Genomic DNA, 16481 nt, shown 5'->3' on the forward strand with positions numbered 1-16481 from the left:
AATCCCAATTCCAGATTACCAGGAGAGAGAATCTGATGGCTTCAGATTGAGTTAGGGTTATTTGTGCTCCCATCAACTTTGGCTGGAGTAGTATGTTACCTTGTAATGTCATATAAAATGGCCATTAGGCCCCATCTTTGTGGGTGGGGAGGGCAGCTCTTAAAGACAGTTGTTATGCCAGCACCCACAGTGGATTTCTGCTTTACTACAGCTGAGTGGTATAGCTGAAAGGAATTAGTGTAAACGGAAGAGGGGCTTTTGAAAGACATTAGAAAAGCAACGAGGAGGTAGAATAGTAGTTTAAATTACTGCCATGGATCTTGGGCAGTAGGAGAATAAGTAGCTTTAAGATGAAGTGGTCTCTCTGGGGAGAGCTAGCTTTTAGCTGAGACACAGGGTATGGGGTGTTCAAGAAAATGGTTGAGATGATAGGGGAAGGTTATTTATGAAAAAGGAATTCCAGGGTTTACATTGGAACTCTTTGGGAAGGCGATTATTGATAAGATGAACCAAGGAAAGGGGCTTTAAAGCAGTGAGTACAAAACCATCAGAGAAGAAAGGGGACTGGAGAGTTGAATCGTGGATGGTGTCAACAGTAGTTGACCTATGGTTAACAGGGATGAGAAGCATAGATATAATTACTTATTACATTTATGGTTGGAAAAGCTTTCATTTTTCTTTTATTTCCATCTGAGGTTGAAGATAGTTGACAGAGGCAATCTAAGAATGACTAATTATTTTGTAGATCACATCTCTTGACATAATGAAGGTATTTTTGGTTTGAGACTTTGTTAAGCACAGTCTTTTCTGATTCTTATATTGATGTAACTATATATTCAAGTAATGGACTCCTTGTAGTTACTTTTGATAGCTCTCTTTGGGTTTGTAACTGTGGTACATGTCCTATTCTGTGCTTGGCCCCTTACATTCCTAAGACACCTTCTTTTTTTTTTTTTTTTTTTTTTTGAGACGGAGTCTCGCTCTGTCGCCCAGGCTGGAGTGCAGTGGCCGGATCTCAGCTCACTGCAAGCTCCGCCTCCCGGGTTCATGCCATTCTCCTGCCTCAGCCTCCCGAGTAGCTGGGACTACAGGCGCCCACCACCTCGCCCGGCTAGATTTTTGTTCTTTATTCATCTTTTGAGGACATGCATTACTGAGTTGCAGGAGTATGACTGACATGTAGGTTGCTTGCTCCTTGAACTGATGTCCGAGATCATTTCTTTGAATACAACAATGAATGTATTTTCCTCATTATGAAAATATGCTTGTTGTACATATATACTTGTATACATTTTCTCTGTACATACACACACACACATACGCAGCTGTCTGTCACATAAATTGCCCCCATCTTCTGTAATTACTAAATTTCTGTCTAAAGGATCACTCATTTCTGTTGCGATAGCCATGCAGATTTTAATTTTAAGGCTAGTTGACTCTGTTTATGAAATATATTTCTATAAACATACTTTTTAAACTTTTGATTTTTTTATTTTCACAAATAGAAATAATAATTTGTTGAAAAGTGAAAATAAATGTCAGTGACTTTAATACTCAATTATAGTATGTATGTAATAATTCCAGACCTAAGACATTGCTATTTATAATTTATTTTTAAAATTAATTATTTATTTTTTATTTTTATAAATAGAGATGGGTCTCACTATGTTGCCCAGGCTGGTCTTGAACTCCGGGGCTCAAGCAATCCTCCTGACTCAGCCTGGGACTACTGGAATGAGTCACCACATCTGGCCACTGTTTAGAATTAGTGATCTTCCATTATAAAGATTTAACTATTTAATGCTGAAGTGGCCATGTTTTCAAGGAGTGAAACCATCTCATACATAACAATGAAGGTTGTCAGCCATAGACTTGGAATGAGATCACATATGGGGATGAGATCTTTCTAGTTAGCCTAGTACTGCTGTACTGGCCTGTGTGTACATGGGGTCCTTCAAGTCAGGCCTTGCAAGGCATGCCGGCTGTGCCATGTTTGTAAATGGGGCAGAGGAAGCTACAGCAATGGAAAACTAAGCTATGTATGTTAGGTACAGCTGTTAAAACAAGGTAGGAATGAGGCTAGGCCCTTAACTTCCCTAAGGCATACTTTTCTAGCTACCTTCTGCTCTGTGTCTGGCACCTACATCCTGGATGATTGTTCTCTTTTATCCATTCTGGATTTTTAAAATAAAATAAATATGAAAAGCATCTTGATCTCTTGTTTGTGAGAAGTGATGCCCTGAGATTTAGCTTCAGGAATATGTCATGGCTAATGCTTACCATATTTCCCAAGGAGGGAAATACAGGATTTTCTAACACTGGTTAAAAATGCAAATTCAAGATTTGGAAGGGCTGGTATAATGAAATAATGAGCAGTATCAGCATGTGCAAATCTTGTTTGAAGGATTTTATTTTCTCCCCTCTTAGACCTTTTGTACATTTAGAATGTTGGAACAGTTTCTAGATCTCTTATATGAAAACCAAGATAGCTGCTTTCAGGTTGCTTTCAGCTCTAAGTAGAAATAACCAGAATTGGCTTACATTAAACAAACTACATCTAGAAATAAATAAAAAAAAATTAGTGATCTTTCTTGGAGTTATTACATAATTTTGAATAATATAAAAATGGTATTTTGTCAGAGAACTATTATGGTAACATTAAATAGCAAATTATGTTAACCTAAAGTTATCAAGGATGATTTGTGTATGAAGTGTATCACACTTTTTTTCATTGGACTTAACTTCTACTTTTCTTTTTACTTATTTGTTGTGGAAGAAAATAGAGGAAGTTAAAAAAGAAGTTGATGCATGGTAGGAAAGATTAAGGAAGAAGAACAGGCCAGGCGCGGTGGCTCAAGCCTGTAATCCCAGCACTTTGGGAGGCCGAGACGGGCGGATCACGAGGTCAGGAGATCGAGACCATCCTGGCTAACACGGTGAAACCCCGTCTCTACTAAAAAAAAATACAAAAAACTAGCCGGGCCAGGTGGCGGGCGTCTGTAGTCCCAGCTACTCGGGAGGCTGAGGCAGGAGAAGGGCGTAAATCCGGGAGGCGGAGCTTGCAGTGAGCTGAGATCCGGCCATTGCACTCCAGCCTGGGCGACAGAGCGAGACTCCGTCTCAAAAAAAAAAAAAAAGAAAGAAGAACAATAAATGCATGACAGCCATTTACTGGATTATTAGGGTTAACTTTTATAACCAACCTCAGTAGTTGTTAGATCTGTACTGATGCTCAGTATTTATTGGCTCTGTTAAATTAAAAATATTCAGCTTATTCAACCGTATAGAAATGTTATTAAAATATTTCTGTGGTAATATTGTGGGAAAGTGCTTGGTTGAATGTTGATCATATTTTCTATGCATTAGTCCTTTTTATTGTTTGTTAAAAAAAGAAATAGTGTTTGTGTTTTTAGTAGTAACTTAGGTTAATTTGGCCTTTGCTTTTATTTTGCCTATTTCAGAAGCTAATGTAAATTTCTTAACTTTGCATAGGAAATCCATGTTGATAAATGAAGCTAGACACTTTCTTCGTGTAAAACTTAAAAAGAACATCTCATGCTGTTAATACCATCAGAATTAAGATGCTTAATATTGAACTCTCTAAAAAGAAGTGTTCTCTTTTTAATTAGCATAAGATATAATTTTATAAGGATATTGAAATTATCTGAACACTCAGTAAGTAAGTATGTTACAAACCTCATTATCTGATTGAGCTTTCTTTTCAAAATACTCTTTTTTTTTTCCTTTGGCTGTTGTACTTAATGATAGAAATGGTTTTAAACAGAAAAGCCATTGACTAGTACAGAGAGGTAATGGTATAATAGGAGAGGGATGGTACTCCTTGGTCCTTTGGCTTATGAAGTTCCTGAATTATGATTATTTAAGGAAAGCAAAGTAGAGACAGATAAGTACAAAAAGTGATTCAAAATTAGGGACAAACAGTAGGACTAGTGTCGCTGGAAGGATTCAGGATTCTTCTAGATTTGACAGGAATGTATGTGGGTGAAATATTAAGTGTTCTTTTTTTCTTCTCTCAGGTGGCTCAGGTTGCCAAGTCTTTGCCAGAAGGCTGAACGTTGTAGCTTGTAGACTAAATTTTTATTCCCTTATTACATTAACAGCTAGAATTGTTTTATATATTTTTCTTAAGACTGATGCCAGCCTTTTCTGGACCTGAAAAGAACTGTAGCATACATCTAGACTATTTTTTTTAGGTTTTAAAATTTCCAGAAGTGTTCCTTATTTGTTTGATATTCTCCATCTGCTTTACTTTGCTGTGATATTTCAAAATATGTAGTTCTGAGTTAAAAAATTTAGATTAAAAGTTCCATGATGGGTAATATTTTGTTCTATTAATATGTTAATATATCCAATGACTGTGGCTTAGCCACTTTGCCTTACACTCTTACTCTGGTTTACAAAGGTAGAGGTTTTGGTGTTTATCCCCTTAAAGTCCATACTTCACTCATAATAACAAAACTCCTTCTTCCTTCTCTCCATTGGTGACTGGTATAGTGTAGGCCTGTTCAAATTCTGTCTTTTACCAGTTGATTTACATAAAATCTTTATGCCTTATTTACTCATCTCTCAAATAAATATAATACAATCTATTTTTTCAGTGTTGTAAGGATTAGAGAGAATATTTGCAAGATGACATTCTGCTTGGCTCTCAGTAAATGGTAGATAAATTATTATTACTGTTACGATTTGAGAAGTGCCTGTAGAGTACATATGTATATTGAAGAAAACTATATGCTGGATTTAGGAAAACTAGTGTACAATCCTAGGGGAGTTTATACAGCAGACCATTTCTGTTAGATATATTGACTTGCTAAGATTTGTGAAAACAAACTAATTTATCTCTTAGTCACTTCTTTGTAAATGAAGTTGAACTCTAATAAAATATTTTTCTTTTTCTTGTTTTTCCTTTTTTTTTTAAAGGGCGCTATTTTCTTGGAAGGTGTTACTGTTAAAGGTGTAACTCAAGTAACAACACAACCAAAGTTAGGAGAGGTACAGCAGAAGTGTCATCAATTCTGTGGCTGGGAAGGGTAATAAATATTTTAAAATTTTAAATAAAATTTACTCTTACTTTGCAACACTTAAAATTAATAGAAGCATTGGCATATCTTCTTGGCTCCTTGAAGTTAGTATGTTTGCAATAGAATACTTTAAAGGTGTCAGATTTCTTTCAAGAGAATCAATGCAATAACCAGACAGTTGAGTCAAAATTAGATGACTCACATATTTTCCTAAAGTAATAGAAAATTGTTTTCACTGACTAGTATTTGTTTCATGTCTTTGACTCTACTGCTACTGATTAATGTTTGAGCTAGTCTCTCAGTTTGTTAAGAGGGAAGAGGTGAAATTTTGATCTGCCTCATTTTCCAGTTTTTCTGTAATCAGAAGTCTAATCAGCTTTAAATATATTCAAGTCGTGGCATTCCCTGCCACGACTTGAAAATATCTTTCAGACGTGTCATAGTGGATTCAGGAGAGCATACATTGCTTTTACCTGTTGCTCTCAGGTCTTGGTCTGTGGTTATTTCTGCTGGTCATTGGTATCTGTGGCAGAGAATTGTAATACGGTTGAATGTAATGAAAAAGGATTATTGCTAAAAATTCCTAATATGAATTCCTAATGGAAATAACTTTTATTACTGTTAGAGGAATATCAGATAAATCATCTAGAAGTAGTTTTAACTAAAATATGAAAATAATGAAGAAATAAGATCGGTTTTAAAGTTGTGTTAAACCTTAATCTTGACCTACACCCTTGGTTTTAATGTTGTGTTAAACCTTAATCTTGATCTGCATTTCTCCTGTTTTGTCACTTCTGGGTATCTTTCGAGGAGAAAGTTGCCAACCTTGCAGTTATGTCAAGTTGGCAGTGTCATGTTGGAGAAATATGGGGTCTAGAATATCATGTAAGGTAATAAAGCCAAGATTTAAACTTCTTCCTGAAGTACAAGACTTGTAAACATACCTGCTTTACTATTTAGATAATGTATACTAATATTTTAAAATTAGCTCAGTGATTATACTATAGCAGTGGTAATTTAGAACTCTGTTAACTTGTATTCTAAAATGTCAAGAAAATGATGATCTTTTATTAGTATTTTTGTGAACGCAGATGTTATTCCAGTTGACATTAATCTCATGATAGAGAGAACCTTGTGATAAATGTGTGATTCATTTGAGATTGGTTTAAGACATGTATTGCTTTGTATGAATACCAGCCACGATAGTTAATACCATGTTCTTCTTTAAGGTCTGGATTCCCTGGAGCACAGCCTGTTTCCATGGACAAGCAAAATATTAAACTTTTAGACCTGAAACCATATAAAGTAAGCTGGAAAGCAGATGGTACTCGGTAAGTTAGACTTCTAAAAAAAATTATACAAATAACCTTAATGCTTGAAGAATATTGCTTTGTTGTTAGGAAAGTTTACACTCTTCAGAGTGTGAATTTCTGATGTGAACAGAACAATAAATGTTTCAAAAAATTATATATTTTTTGTTTTGCTAGTATTCTAAGCTGTGTAGTACAGTTGTTATCTCTCATTCTGCTAAATTTTTGATTTTCGAGCGTAGCTAGTTTAATATAAATTATAATCAGATGTTAAGTTTGAAAGTGTTTTTCTCTTAATGATACAGTTTTTGGTATGTCTGCTGCCCACTACCTTGTTTTTTAATGATATTGGACATGTTAAAGTTAATAGAAAAATTGCCAGTTTATAATCTAAAAATGATGAACTCTCTCTGATTCATTCTGTATTTTACTTCTTTGAATAATTTGCCTTATTCTCTTTATATACTCGTAAAGTTATTGCATTATTACAACAAAACTTAATTTCAAATTTTATATTTCTAAGTTTTAAGATTTTTAAAATTTGAGATAGGGTCTTGCTCTGTCACCCAGGCTGGAGTACAGTGGCACGATCAAGGCTCATTGCAGCCTTGAACTCCTGAGCTCAAGCAATCCTCCCACCTCAGTCTCCTGAGTAGTAGTTCAGCGTCCTGAGTAGCTGGGATTATGGGAATGTGCCACCCTGCCTGGCTAATTTTTAAATTTTTGTAAGGATGAGGTATCCTTATGTTGCCCAGGCTGGTCAAGATATTAGTAGAGATTTTATTCTTCCTCAGCAACATTTTACTTTTTTCTTTTGTAATCCATATTTTTTGGATCCATTACAGTTTTGCTATATGTATGTATTCATTCAGCAAATGTTATAAATAGTTGAAATAATTATTTTAACATATTAACATAGAAGTCATTATTTCATATTACAATGTTTTAGAGTAACTAGAAGTACATATATGTTAGCTTTTAAATGTTATTTTGAAGATGACAGATTCTATTTAATTTTTATGAGTTTTGGAAAGTCTTAAGTGGCAGTCATACTCTTTGTATCATGACATCTCCATCTCCATGTAACATGTAGTTACCTTAAAAGATATATATGGAGACAAGAAGTGGAGCAGATATAACTTGGTTTCAATATTAGGTGACTGTAATGATCTAACCTGATACACTTTCTAGAATGTTTAAGTATTTTATTATATTTGATGTTATTGGTAATATGTAAAAATATTTTCATTCATTTTAATTGTCTGCCTCTGTTGGAAACAACTTTGCCCCTTAGTTTAGCATTTTTTAGCTTTTTAAGGGTATTTTATAGGCAAGACAGATGCATTTGACAAAATTCAGAACATTAAAAAAAGAAGAAAATAAAAAGAAATTTTACCACCTAGAGATTATCACTACCACCATTATGGTTTGACCTTTTTCTCTGGGTTATATGGCAGTTATGGTTTTTATTATTATTATTTTTTGAGATGGGGTTTCGCTCTTGTTGCCCAGGCTGAAGTGCAATGGCGCAATCTTGGCTCATTGCAACCTCCACCTCCCAGGTTCAAGCAATTCTCCTGCCTCAGCCTCCCAAGTAGCTGGGTTTACAGGCATGTGCCACCACGCCTGGCTTATTTTGTATTTTTAGTAGGGACAGGATTTCTCCGTGTTGGTCAGGCTGGTCTCGAACTCCCCACTTCAGGTGATCCGCCTGCCTTGGTCTCCCAAAGTGCTGGGATTACAGGTGTAAGCCACCATGCCTGGCCTATGGTTTTTATTATTAATGCTTTGTGTACTAATTCAAGTAGTTAAATAACAAGTATTTGATATGTATATGTTTACTTGTTCATATTATTTTGAATTTTCTTAATGAACTAGCCTTAAAAATTAATAATAATGCATAATGCAAAATTGAAACAGTGTAGAACTGAAAAAATGTGCCTTGTGTGCTTGCAGTAGTTATACAAAGACAGGTATAGATCAATATACAGATCATTTGGATCTTTTACCCATTCTGCACCCTTCCCTGTGAATATGTGTTTTTGACGGATAAATGAAAATTAGCCTCTCTGCTTATTTTCAGAATATTAAAACTATATTTAATATGTTGGGTTAGATTATGTTCAGAATCTATTGGTAGTAAGGATGTTAAGGATACTGTTGAGACATATATTTTAATAGATACCTAAAAACAACAAATGGGTTTATTACCTGCTTCTTTGGGTGGAGAACGAGTGGAAAAATGTGAGGTCAAGGTGTCTATCTCTAGGCTTTACACTACAAAATGAACTGAATATTTGGGATTGAGGCATAAATTAAACCTCTTAGGAGTTTCATATTTTAGGTACTCTTTTTTTTCTGTTAAAATTTATTTTATTTTATTATTTTGAGACAGGGTCCTCACTCTGTTGCCTAGGCTAGAGTGCAGTGGCACAATGATTGCTCATTGCACCCTTGACCTCCTGGGCTCAAGTCATCCTCCCACCTCAGCCTCCAAAGTAGCTGGGATTACAGACATGTGCCACTATGCCCAGCTAATTTTTAAAATTTTCTGTAGGAATGCGACCTTGCTATGTTGTCCAGGCTGGTCTTGAGCTTCTGGGCTATAGTGATCCTCCCGCCTTGGCTTCCCAAAGTGTTGGGAAGCCACCACGCCTGGCCTTAGATATGCTTTACTTTCTGCATTGCTTTCTTCACAGTGTCATGGTAAGCTTTGGGCAAAATAATAAAGCCTGCAAAATTTGTCTCTAGCTTCTTTCATCCAACTTTTGTGGATTTTGTTTCTCCTCTGTAGTTGTGTGCCCCTTTCTTTGTGTCTCGGTATTGTTAGACCCTTAGATGATTGGCTAAAGTAATTTTTTATGAAATAATTGGTTAAGGTGTTTTTGATTGGTAATGGAAATATCTGATTTCTCCTAGAACCAGGCTCCACCAAACACAAAAGGAAAATCCCTGAGTATTTATTGAATACCTACTCTGTTTTAGGATACTTTATTCTGGGAGAGAAAAAATTTTGCAAGGTGTTTCTGGAGCAGTGTAAAATCTGTCTTTTGCACAGTAGGATTTAAGTCCAATAGCATGGAAGAGGGACTTTCTGTGAATAAGGTGAAAAGAGCCTGAGGAGGCTGTAGAATGGTCTTGGAGGCTATGAAATCAGAATAGCTGATTAATAGCTATGAACCCTGGACTCCATTGTCATTAAAGCTATGTCAGGATAGAGTGTAGGATTTCTTTTTATTATCCTTATTTCATAATTTAATGACAATTTGTTATATCTATTAACAATATTTAAACCAGGGATCTCTGAAATTGAGTGTAATAGGAAACCTGGATATAGTTAACAGTAAAAGGTACTGTGTAAGAATTTTGCATTAGCCTGACCAAGGCCTGAAGGCCTGGAGATAACAGTAAGTAGAGTGACTTAAAAAAAAAAAAAAAAAAAAAAGAAAGAAATTGTGTTTTGGTATGTTGCCCAAGATGGTCTCAAACTCCTGGCCTCAAGTGATTCTCATCCCTGTTGGCCTCCTGAAGTACTGGGATTATAGGTGTGAGCCATTGAACCCTGCCTAGAATGCTTTTGACAGGAAACTCTAATGGATTCTAAAACATTGTAGAATAGGGAATATTTCTGAAGTGTAAAGCTGGGTAATAAAACAGAAATACAAAAGTTATTGAAAATTAAACAGTGAGAAATTTATATTAATTGTAATAGGTGAATTGATGGAGACTAAGCTACTGTAGTCTCAGAAACAAATGAAATGAAAGTTTGTTTGATGGACGAATTAATTGTGTTTCGTGTATTTCAATAAACTCATACTTTTAAAAATGAGATTTCTTTAGTTTTTATAGTTCTGAATACTTTTGATTGCAGTTTTTGATCTCTAATAATTAAACATTTAAAAAAATCTTCTAATTTGGAATTATGTCAGACTTAGAAAGTCTTCCAAAATAGTACAAAGAATTTCCATGTGCCCTTAACCAGATTCCCCAAATGTTAACATCTTATACTATTACAGTACAATGGCCAAAATCAAGACATTAACACTGATGTATTGATTATTGATGTTATTCAGATTTCACTAAAAGTGTCAATATTATGTCCTGTTTCTGGTCCAGGACCCAATCCAGGATCATGTGTTTCATTAGGTTGCCATGTCTCTTCTTCTTTTTTCTGCAATAATTCTTTAGGCTTTCTTTCATGACTTTGACACTTTTGAATAGCATTGGCTAGTTATCTTGTAGCTTGTCTCTCAGATTGAGTTTGTTTGATGTTTCCTCATGATTCAAGTTGGGCATGCTTGCAAGAACATCACAGTAGTAATATTTGCGTGTCATTTCAGGAGGCACATAATGTTGAATTGTCCTATTAGTGATGATTGTAACTTTGATCTCTTGATTTAGTTGGTGTGTGCCAGATTGATAAAGGTATTTTTGCTTATTATTTCATTTTTGTTTTGTATTTATTATTTTATTTATTATTTATTTATTGATAAAGTCATGTCTGCCATGATAAAGTTATTATTTTTCCTTTGTACTTAAGAATCTGTGAGGGAGATACTCTGAGATCATGTAAATATCCTGTTTCCTATACTTTTCCCCATTATTTTTAACATTCTTTAATGATTCTTACCTGAAACAGTTACCACTGTTATGTTTGCTAAGTAGAATAGTGGAATTCAGCTGTTGGGAAGAACTTTCCGTTCTTTCTCATTTCTTTATTTTTTCTTTTTTTATTCCTATCAGTGTGGACTCATAGACACATACTATATTCTGTGGGTTATAATCTATCTTAGTAATTATTTTATTGTTCCAAAGGTCTTATTTGACCATTGAGAGACCCATCAAGTGAGTCCTGTCTTTTGACATCTCCCCCTCATTTTTTGAGTACTTTCTTGTTTCTGGCACCCCTAGATGTTGCAGACTTATCTTGTGCTTTTCCTACCCCAGCCCTGGAATCAATTGTTTCTCTAAGGAGTGGTATTTAGAAACCAATTTCTGCACACAAGTTGGGCTTATTAGTACCGGGATACCATTGCTTCTAGGCCCTCTCAGAAGATAGAGCTAGGAAATGTGTGTGTGTGTGTGTGTACATAAATACACACCTATATCTGTTTCAGTATCTGTCTCCATCTGTATGTGCATGTATACATTTTTTTTTTTTTTCAAAATCATGAGTTCATACTGATACTTCCAGTTCTAATGTACTACCATAGGATTTATTGAATTTTTTCTCATTTTCTATTTGTAACTCCTCTCTCTGGTAGGGAGACACTAGGTTTTCATGATCCATAATATTTACTATAATACACATAAAGTAATTTTGGAATTGCTATTCCAAACCACTGTGAGAAATCCATTTGAATAGAGTGTAATATTTGTGAACAGTTGGTCTGACTTTAGAGCCTTAGGGTATATAAAGTATACTGTGTTCCAAGGTTACTTAATTGTTTTCTCTCTTCCTGCCAACCCCTTTAGTGTAGATAGTTTTCATTTGTAATACAATTAGTTTCATTTGTTTCTGCTTATATTCTGAGTTTGCCGTCATCCTTTGTTGATGTTAATTTTTCTTTTTTCTGAGTGTGTGAAACACTATGGTGATTCTAAAAGTCTACACTCAGTGTAGTTCTGAGTATACTCCAAGAAATGTTACTTTCTCCTATCCCTTTTAACCCTTTCCTGAGTCTACTCCAAGAAATATTACTTTCTCCTGTCCCTTTTAACCCTTTCCCTTTCTCTTTTCATTCTGTTCCTACCCACCCGCTTAAGTAACCAGCCTCATCATTTTCTGATTTACCCTTCTTGCATTTCTTTTTGTACAGATAAACAGATGCACTTTTCCTTTTCCCCTTTCTTACAGGAAAGATACCATACACTTTAGAATTAGTCTTTTCACCTTGCTTTTTCCATTTAACAGTATGTTCTAGAAACCACTGCATTTCACTTCACAGATACCATCCTCATTCTTTTTTTACAGCTGCGTTGTACTCATTGTGTGAATGCATAGTTTATTCAACCACTCTCCTATGTGGAGATATTTAGATCGTTTCCAGTATTTTGTAATTACAAATGATGCTGTGATTAATAACTTTGAGCTGACTTTCCCCACCTAGGTTGGGGTTGAAAGCCTAACCTCAGGGTCAGTTTCTAGAAAGAAGGATTGCTGAGTTGAAGGCTAGGTGTATATGAAGTTTAATTAGATACCACGAGTTTCTGCTTCAAAGGGGTAGTGCCAGATTGTCTTCCCACAGGCAGTTTGTGAGAATGCCTGTACCACTGCAGCCTTGCTAACAGAATGTTTTGGCAAATTTTTCAATTTTCATCAATCTGGTTAGTGAGAAATGGTATTTCATTCTCGTTTTAATTATGAATGAAGTCGAACATCCTCTCATATGTTTAAGGGCTATACTTATCTTTTTTGTGAATTATCTGTCCTTGTTTCTTTTCTGTTGTCTTTTGACTTTGTTCATGTTGTTTTTTTTGCCATACAAAATTTTATTATTTTTATGAAGTCAAGTTTATTAATTTGTATTGCCTCTTGATTTTGATTTATAGTTAGAAACCTTTCCTTATACTGAGATTAAAGAAGAATTAATTTTCTCATATTTCTTCTAATATTTGTATGGTTTGATTTTTTTAATCTGGAAGACTTTTTAAATTATAGGCAATCTAGCATTTCTATATATTTAAAAACTCCTTCTATTGTCATTGTTATTATTACTTTGCTGTGAAGAATTAATATCGTAAATTCATTTTCAGTGAAGACTATCTTCTAAGATTGGAACTGAGTCATGATGATTCACTTTGAAAGTATGTCATCCTGATAGTGACCACCTTGCCTGTGTACTAGGTGTTAATATACAGAAGGCTTATTTTAAATTTACTATTCATCAGTGTTTTGTTATTTCTTTGCAGTATCTTTTACAGTAATGGAAGGCTTTTAAGATGAGAAATGTATGGTTTTGGTAGGAGTTGAGGAGTTGAGTTGAAGTCAAAAGGAAGGCCTAGTATCTCTAATTCCGATCCACAGGCTTCTAACTTAACTTTGCAAAGAAGGACATGGATTTACAAATGTTTTATATAGTGTGTGCTGTGCACCTACTTCCCAAATGTACTTCAATTTTTTTTTTTTTTTTTTTTTTTTCCCCGTAAAGAGTCTGGGCTCCTTCCTGTTCTTGTCTCTACAACTCAGCCTGTACCCGAGTGGTATTAGCTATTCTTATATTGCTTTTCTGTGGAGGAAAACAGCTTCTAGAGCTGAAATCTTAAGAATGTTTTGGGAAGATCAGAGAGCTTCTTTAGAAAAAGTTTCCAGGCATTTAATCATACTTAGTATCTTATCTTAGTTCATTTGTGCTGCTATAGCAGAGTACCTCAGATTGGGTAATTTATAAAGAACAGAAATTTATTTTTCACAGTTCTGGAGGCTGGGAAGTTCAGAGTCAAGGTGCTAGCAGGTTCAGTGTCTGGTGAAGGCTGCTCTTTGCTTCCAAAATGATGCCTTGTTGCCGCGTCCTCCCATGGCTGAAGGGGTGAATGCTATGTGCTCAAATGGTGGAAGAGCAAAAGGGCCTAGCTAGTTACCACCAGCCCTTTTGTAAGATCGCTAATCCCATGCACGAGGGCAGAGCCCTCATGGCTTAATCACCTCCTAAAGGTTCCATCTCTCAGTGCTCTTGCACTGGAGATTAAATTTCACCATGAATTTTCAAACCGTAGCACTTGTTTATATTTTAACTTGTTGAATTTTTGAATTTTTAAATTTTATTTAACTTTTTCCTGAGCTTTGAAAATTATTTCTTGTTACATTCCCCACTTCTAAGACTTTAGTAATTCACTAAATTATAGTTTCTGTTTCTTGGATTCCTCTGTGTGTCAGGTACTGTGCTAGGTTCTGGGGAAACAGCAGTGAGCAGTGTGGACACTGTCTCTATCTCATAGAACTTGCAGGTAATTATTTAACTAATAATAAATTATTTGGGGATAATTGATTAACAGCTTGACACAAATTCAATTTAGACCTTCAGCACATATCTCATAGACAGATAAATTCCCAACTGATTAAATAAGTGTAAATAAAATTTATTTTCTGAGAAAACAAGATAGCAGAATAAATTAGGTTAGATATACCTCTGGCACATGTTTCCTTAGCATTCTTTGGATATTTAGGTAGTTGGATCTTGGGTTTAGGAGAAGAATGTGGATTGAAAGTACAGATTTAGGAGACAATAGCATGTGATAGACAGGGATATGGACAGGCTGCTGAGTAGAGGAAGCAATGGTGACTGAGCGTAAGGGAGGTGGGTGAAAAGCAGGAGAAATATCTGCCATTCAAGCTGAGGGAAAGTAAAAATGTCTCCAAAGAAAGGTTAAATCTTATAGAGAATTAGTAAGCTAAGGAGTGAAAAGTGTTTGTTGAATTTAGCAACAAGATATTTTGGATTGGGTTGGGATGTTCTCAGTTTTTGTATAGTATAGAGTAGGGCAGTGGGAGTAAGTTGAAAGTGATGACACTTTCCCTTTAAACATTTCCTCTCTTTTTTCCTTTGGCTGTTGTTAACAAATGTCTCTTCTGAGGGAGATTCCAAGAGAGCAAAGAGAACGTTATTAAGAGTTAGTGAAAGCACCTTATTTCATCCAAGAGACAGTTATGGCAGGGCATTTTACCTGTCAGTGTCTGCCTCCCTCCCTGCCTGCCTGCCTGCCTGCCTGCCTGTCTGTCTCACATTGAAATTCAAATGTGAGATAATTGGCAATAAATGTTTATTAACTTGTTTATTTGGAATAAAAATGAAGTTGGACTCTTCCTGTCAGATAGTGGGACTTTCGATTTGGCTGAGGTTTTGATAGTGAGAGTCGGTCAAATGAGTATTACATAGCAAGCATTTTCGTGTAGATTAAATCAGCCAAAACTGCAGTTTTGGGATTTTGATGAAAATAGACTTCAAGCATTTGATAAAATAAAATCATTTTATTTAACCATAATATTGGTGAAGGTGTATTGAAATATAACACTCCCTCTGCCCCCTCCCCCCACTTTCAGAGTTAAACAAAATGATTCTCAATGAAAGACTCACAATTACATTTGATAGTCACTTCATATGTCTTTATGCCTCCTTGATTAGATTGTCCTTCAATTTTGTTGAAAGCTGCCGAATAATCAAAGTTTATTTTAAAGGAGCTCGTTGAACTTCTGACAGTTCCTAAAATACATTAAACTTTTTTCTTAATATTTCTTTTGTCTTCAGCACTCTTATTTCATTATTTTCATGGCTCTCCCCAGGAGGGGGGAGTCAGTTCTACTTGAGTGTAAATGCAACACCAGGAGAAGTGATACAATGTTACTACAGTTACAGTTGGAATTGAACTGTCTTGTAATTGTGAAATACTGCTTTTTCACAGATATTTTGGGAAAAGATAGAATTTTATAATAAGGATTTATCTGTGTACTTAGTTTATTAGCAGACTTTGTAATGCAGTTAAATAAATTAAGTTTTCAAAATAAATTAATTCAACATCCATTGAAAGTTGTGAAGACTTAGAACTATATAAAAATTTTAGAATTAATTTTCACGCATTTTAATTCTTTCTGCTGAGAGTTTGAGTACTATACATTTAATTTCAACTGTTATTGAATCAGTAGGTAAAAACCAAATGTTTTTAACAACTACTGTTGTAAAGCAAATAGTAAAGTAAAAGATAATAACTCAGATTATGCTTGACGTAGGAAAAATGTAAGGCTATGGGAATAATGTAATAGACCAACAAAAGGGTTGGTGCTGTGGTTGCAATTTTTACATATGTATCTATAGCTGTATTTATATCTGTATTCTTTGACTTACATATTTATATAATACACACACATATACAAGCAATCCTGCTTCAAGAAAAACTGAATATAAAAGGTAAATTTGGGACTTGCTTTATAAGGAAAATTATTGCAGGGAATAAAAAAAGTCACTTAGGCATTTATGGAAATGTAATTTATATTCAGCTTTTTATAACACATTTGTTAAGTAGGTGAGATACATTTGCAGAATATTTCTTGAAGGAAATTATAGACAGGTTTATTTTCCTAGATCCTGGTCTGGGGATTTCCTCTCTCCCTCCCTCCTTCCCTCCCTCCCTTCAT

At 35.0% G+C, this 16481-nt stretch overlaps 1 protein-coding gene across 9 annotated transcripts in view; it reads left to right on the plus strand.

The window, feature by feature from the left end:
• RNGTT (RNA guanylyltransferase and 5'-phosphatase) overlaps positions 1 to 16481 on the plus strand; it is a 333967-nt gene that overhangs the window by 63201 nt on the left and 254285 nt on the right. For 7 of the 9 annotated variants that reach the window (XM_065543746.1, XM_045391222.2, XM_045391223.2 and 4 more), the window contains 2 exons: positions 4942 to 5051; positions 6272 to 6373. In XM_065543746.1, coding sequence (XP_065399818.1) covers positions 4942 to 5051; positions 6272 to 6373 — 212 coding nt within the window. The remainder of the gene's footprint in view (positions 1 to 4941; positions 5052 to 6271; positions 6374 to 16481) is intronic. The other 2 variants (XM_074037493.1, XM_074037494.1) reach the window with 1 other exon arrangement.

Source organism: Macaca fascicularis, chromosome 4 (assembly GCF_037993035.2).
Source record: "Macaca fascicularis isolate 582-1 chromosome 4, T2T-MFA8v1.1".
NCBI lineage: Eukaryota > Metazoa > Chordata > Mammalia > Primates > Cercopithecidae > Macaca > Macaca fascicularis.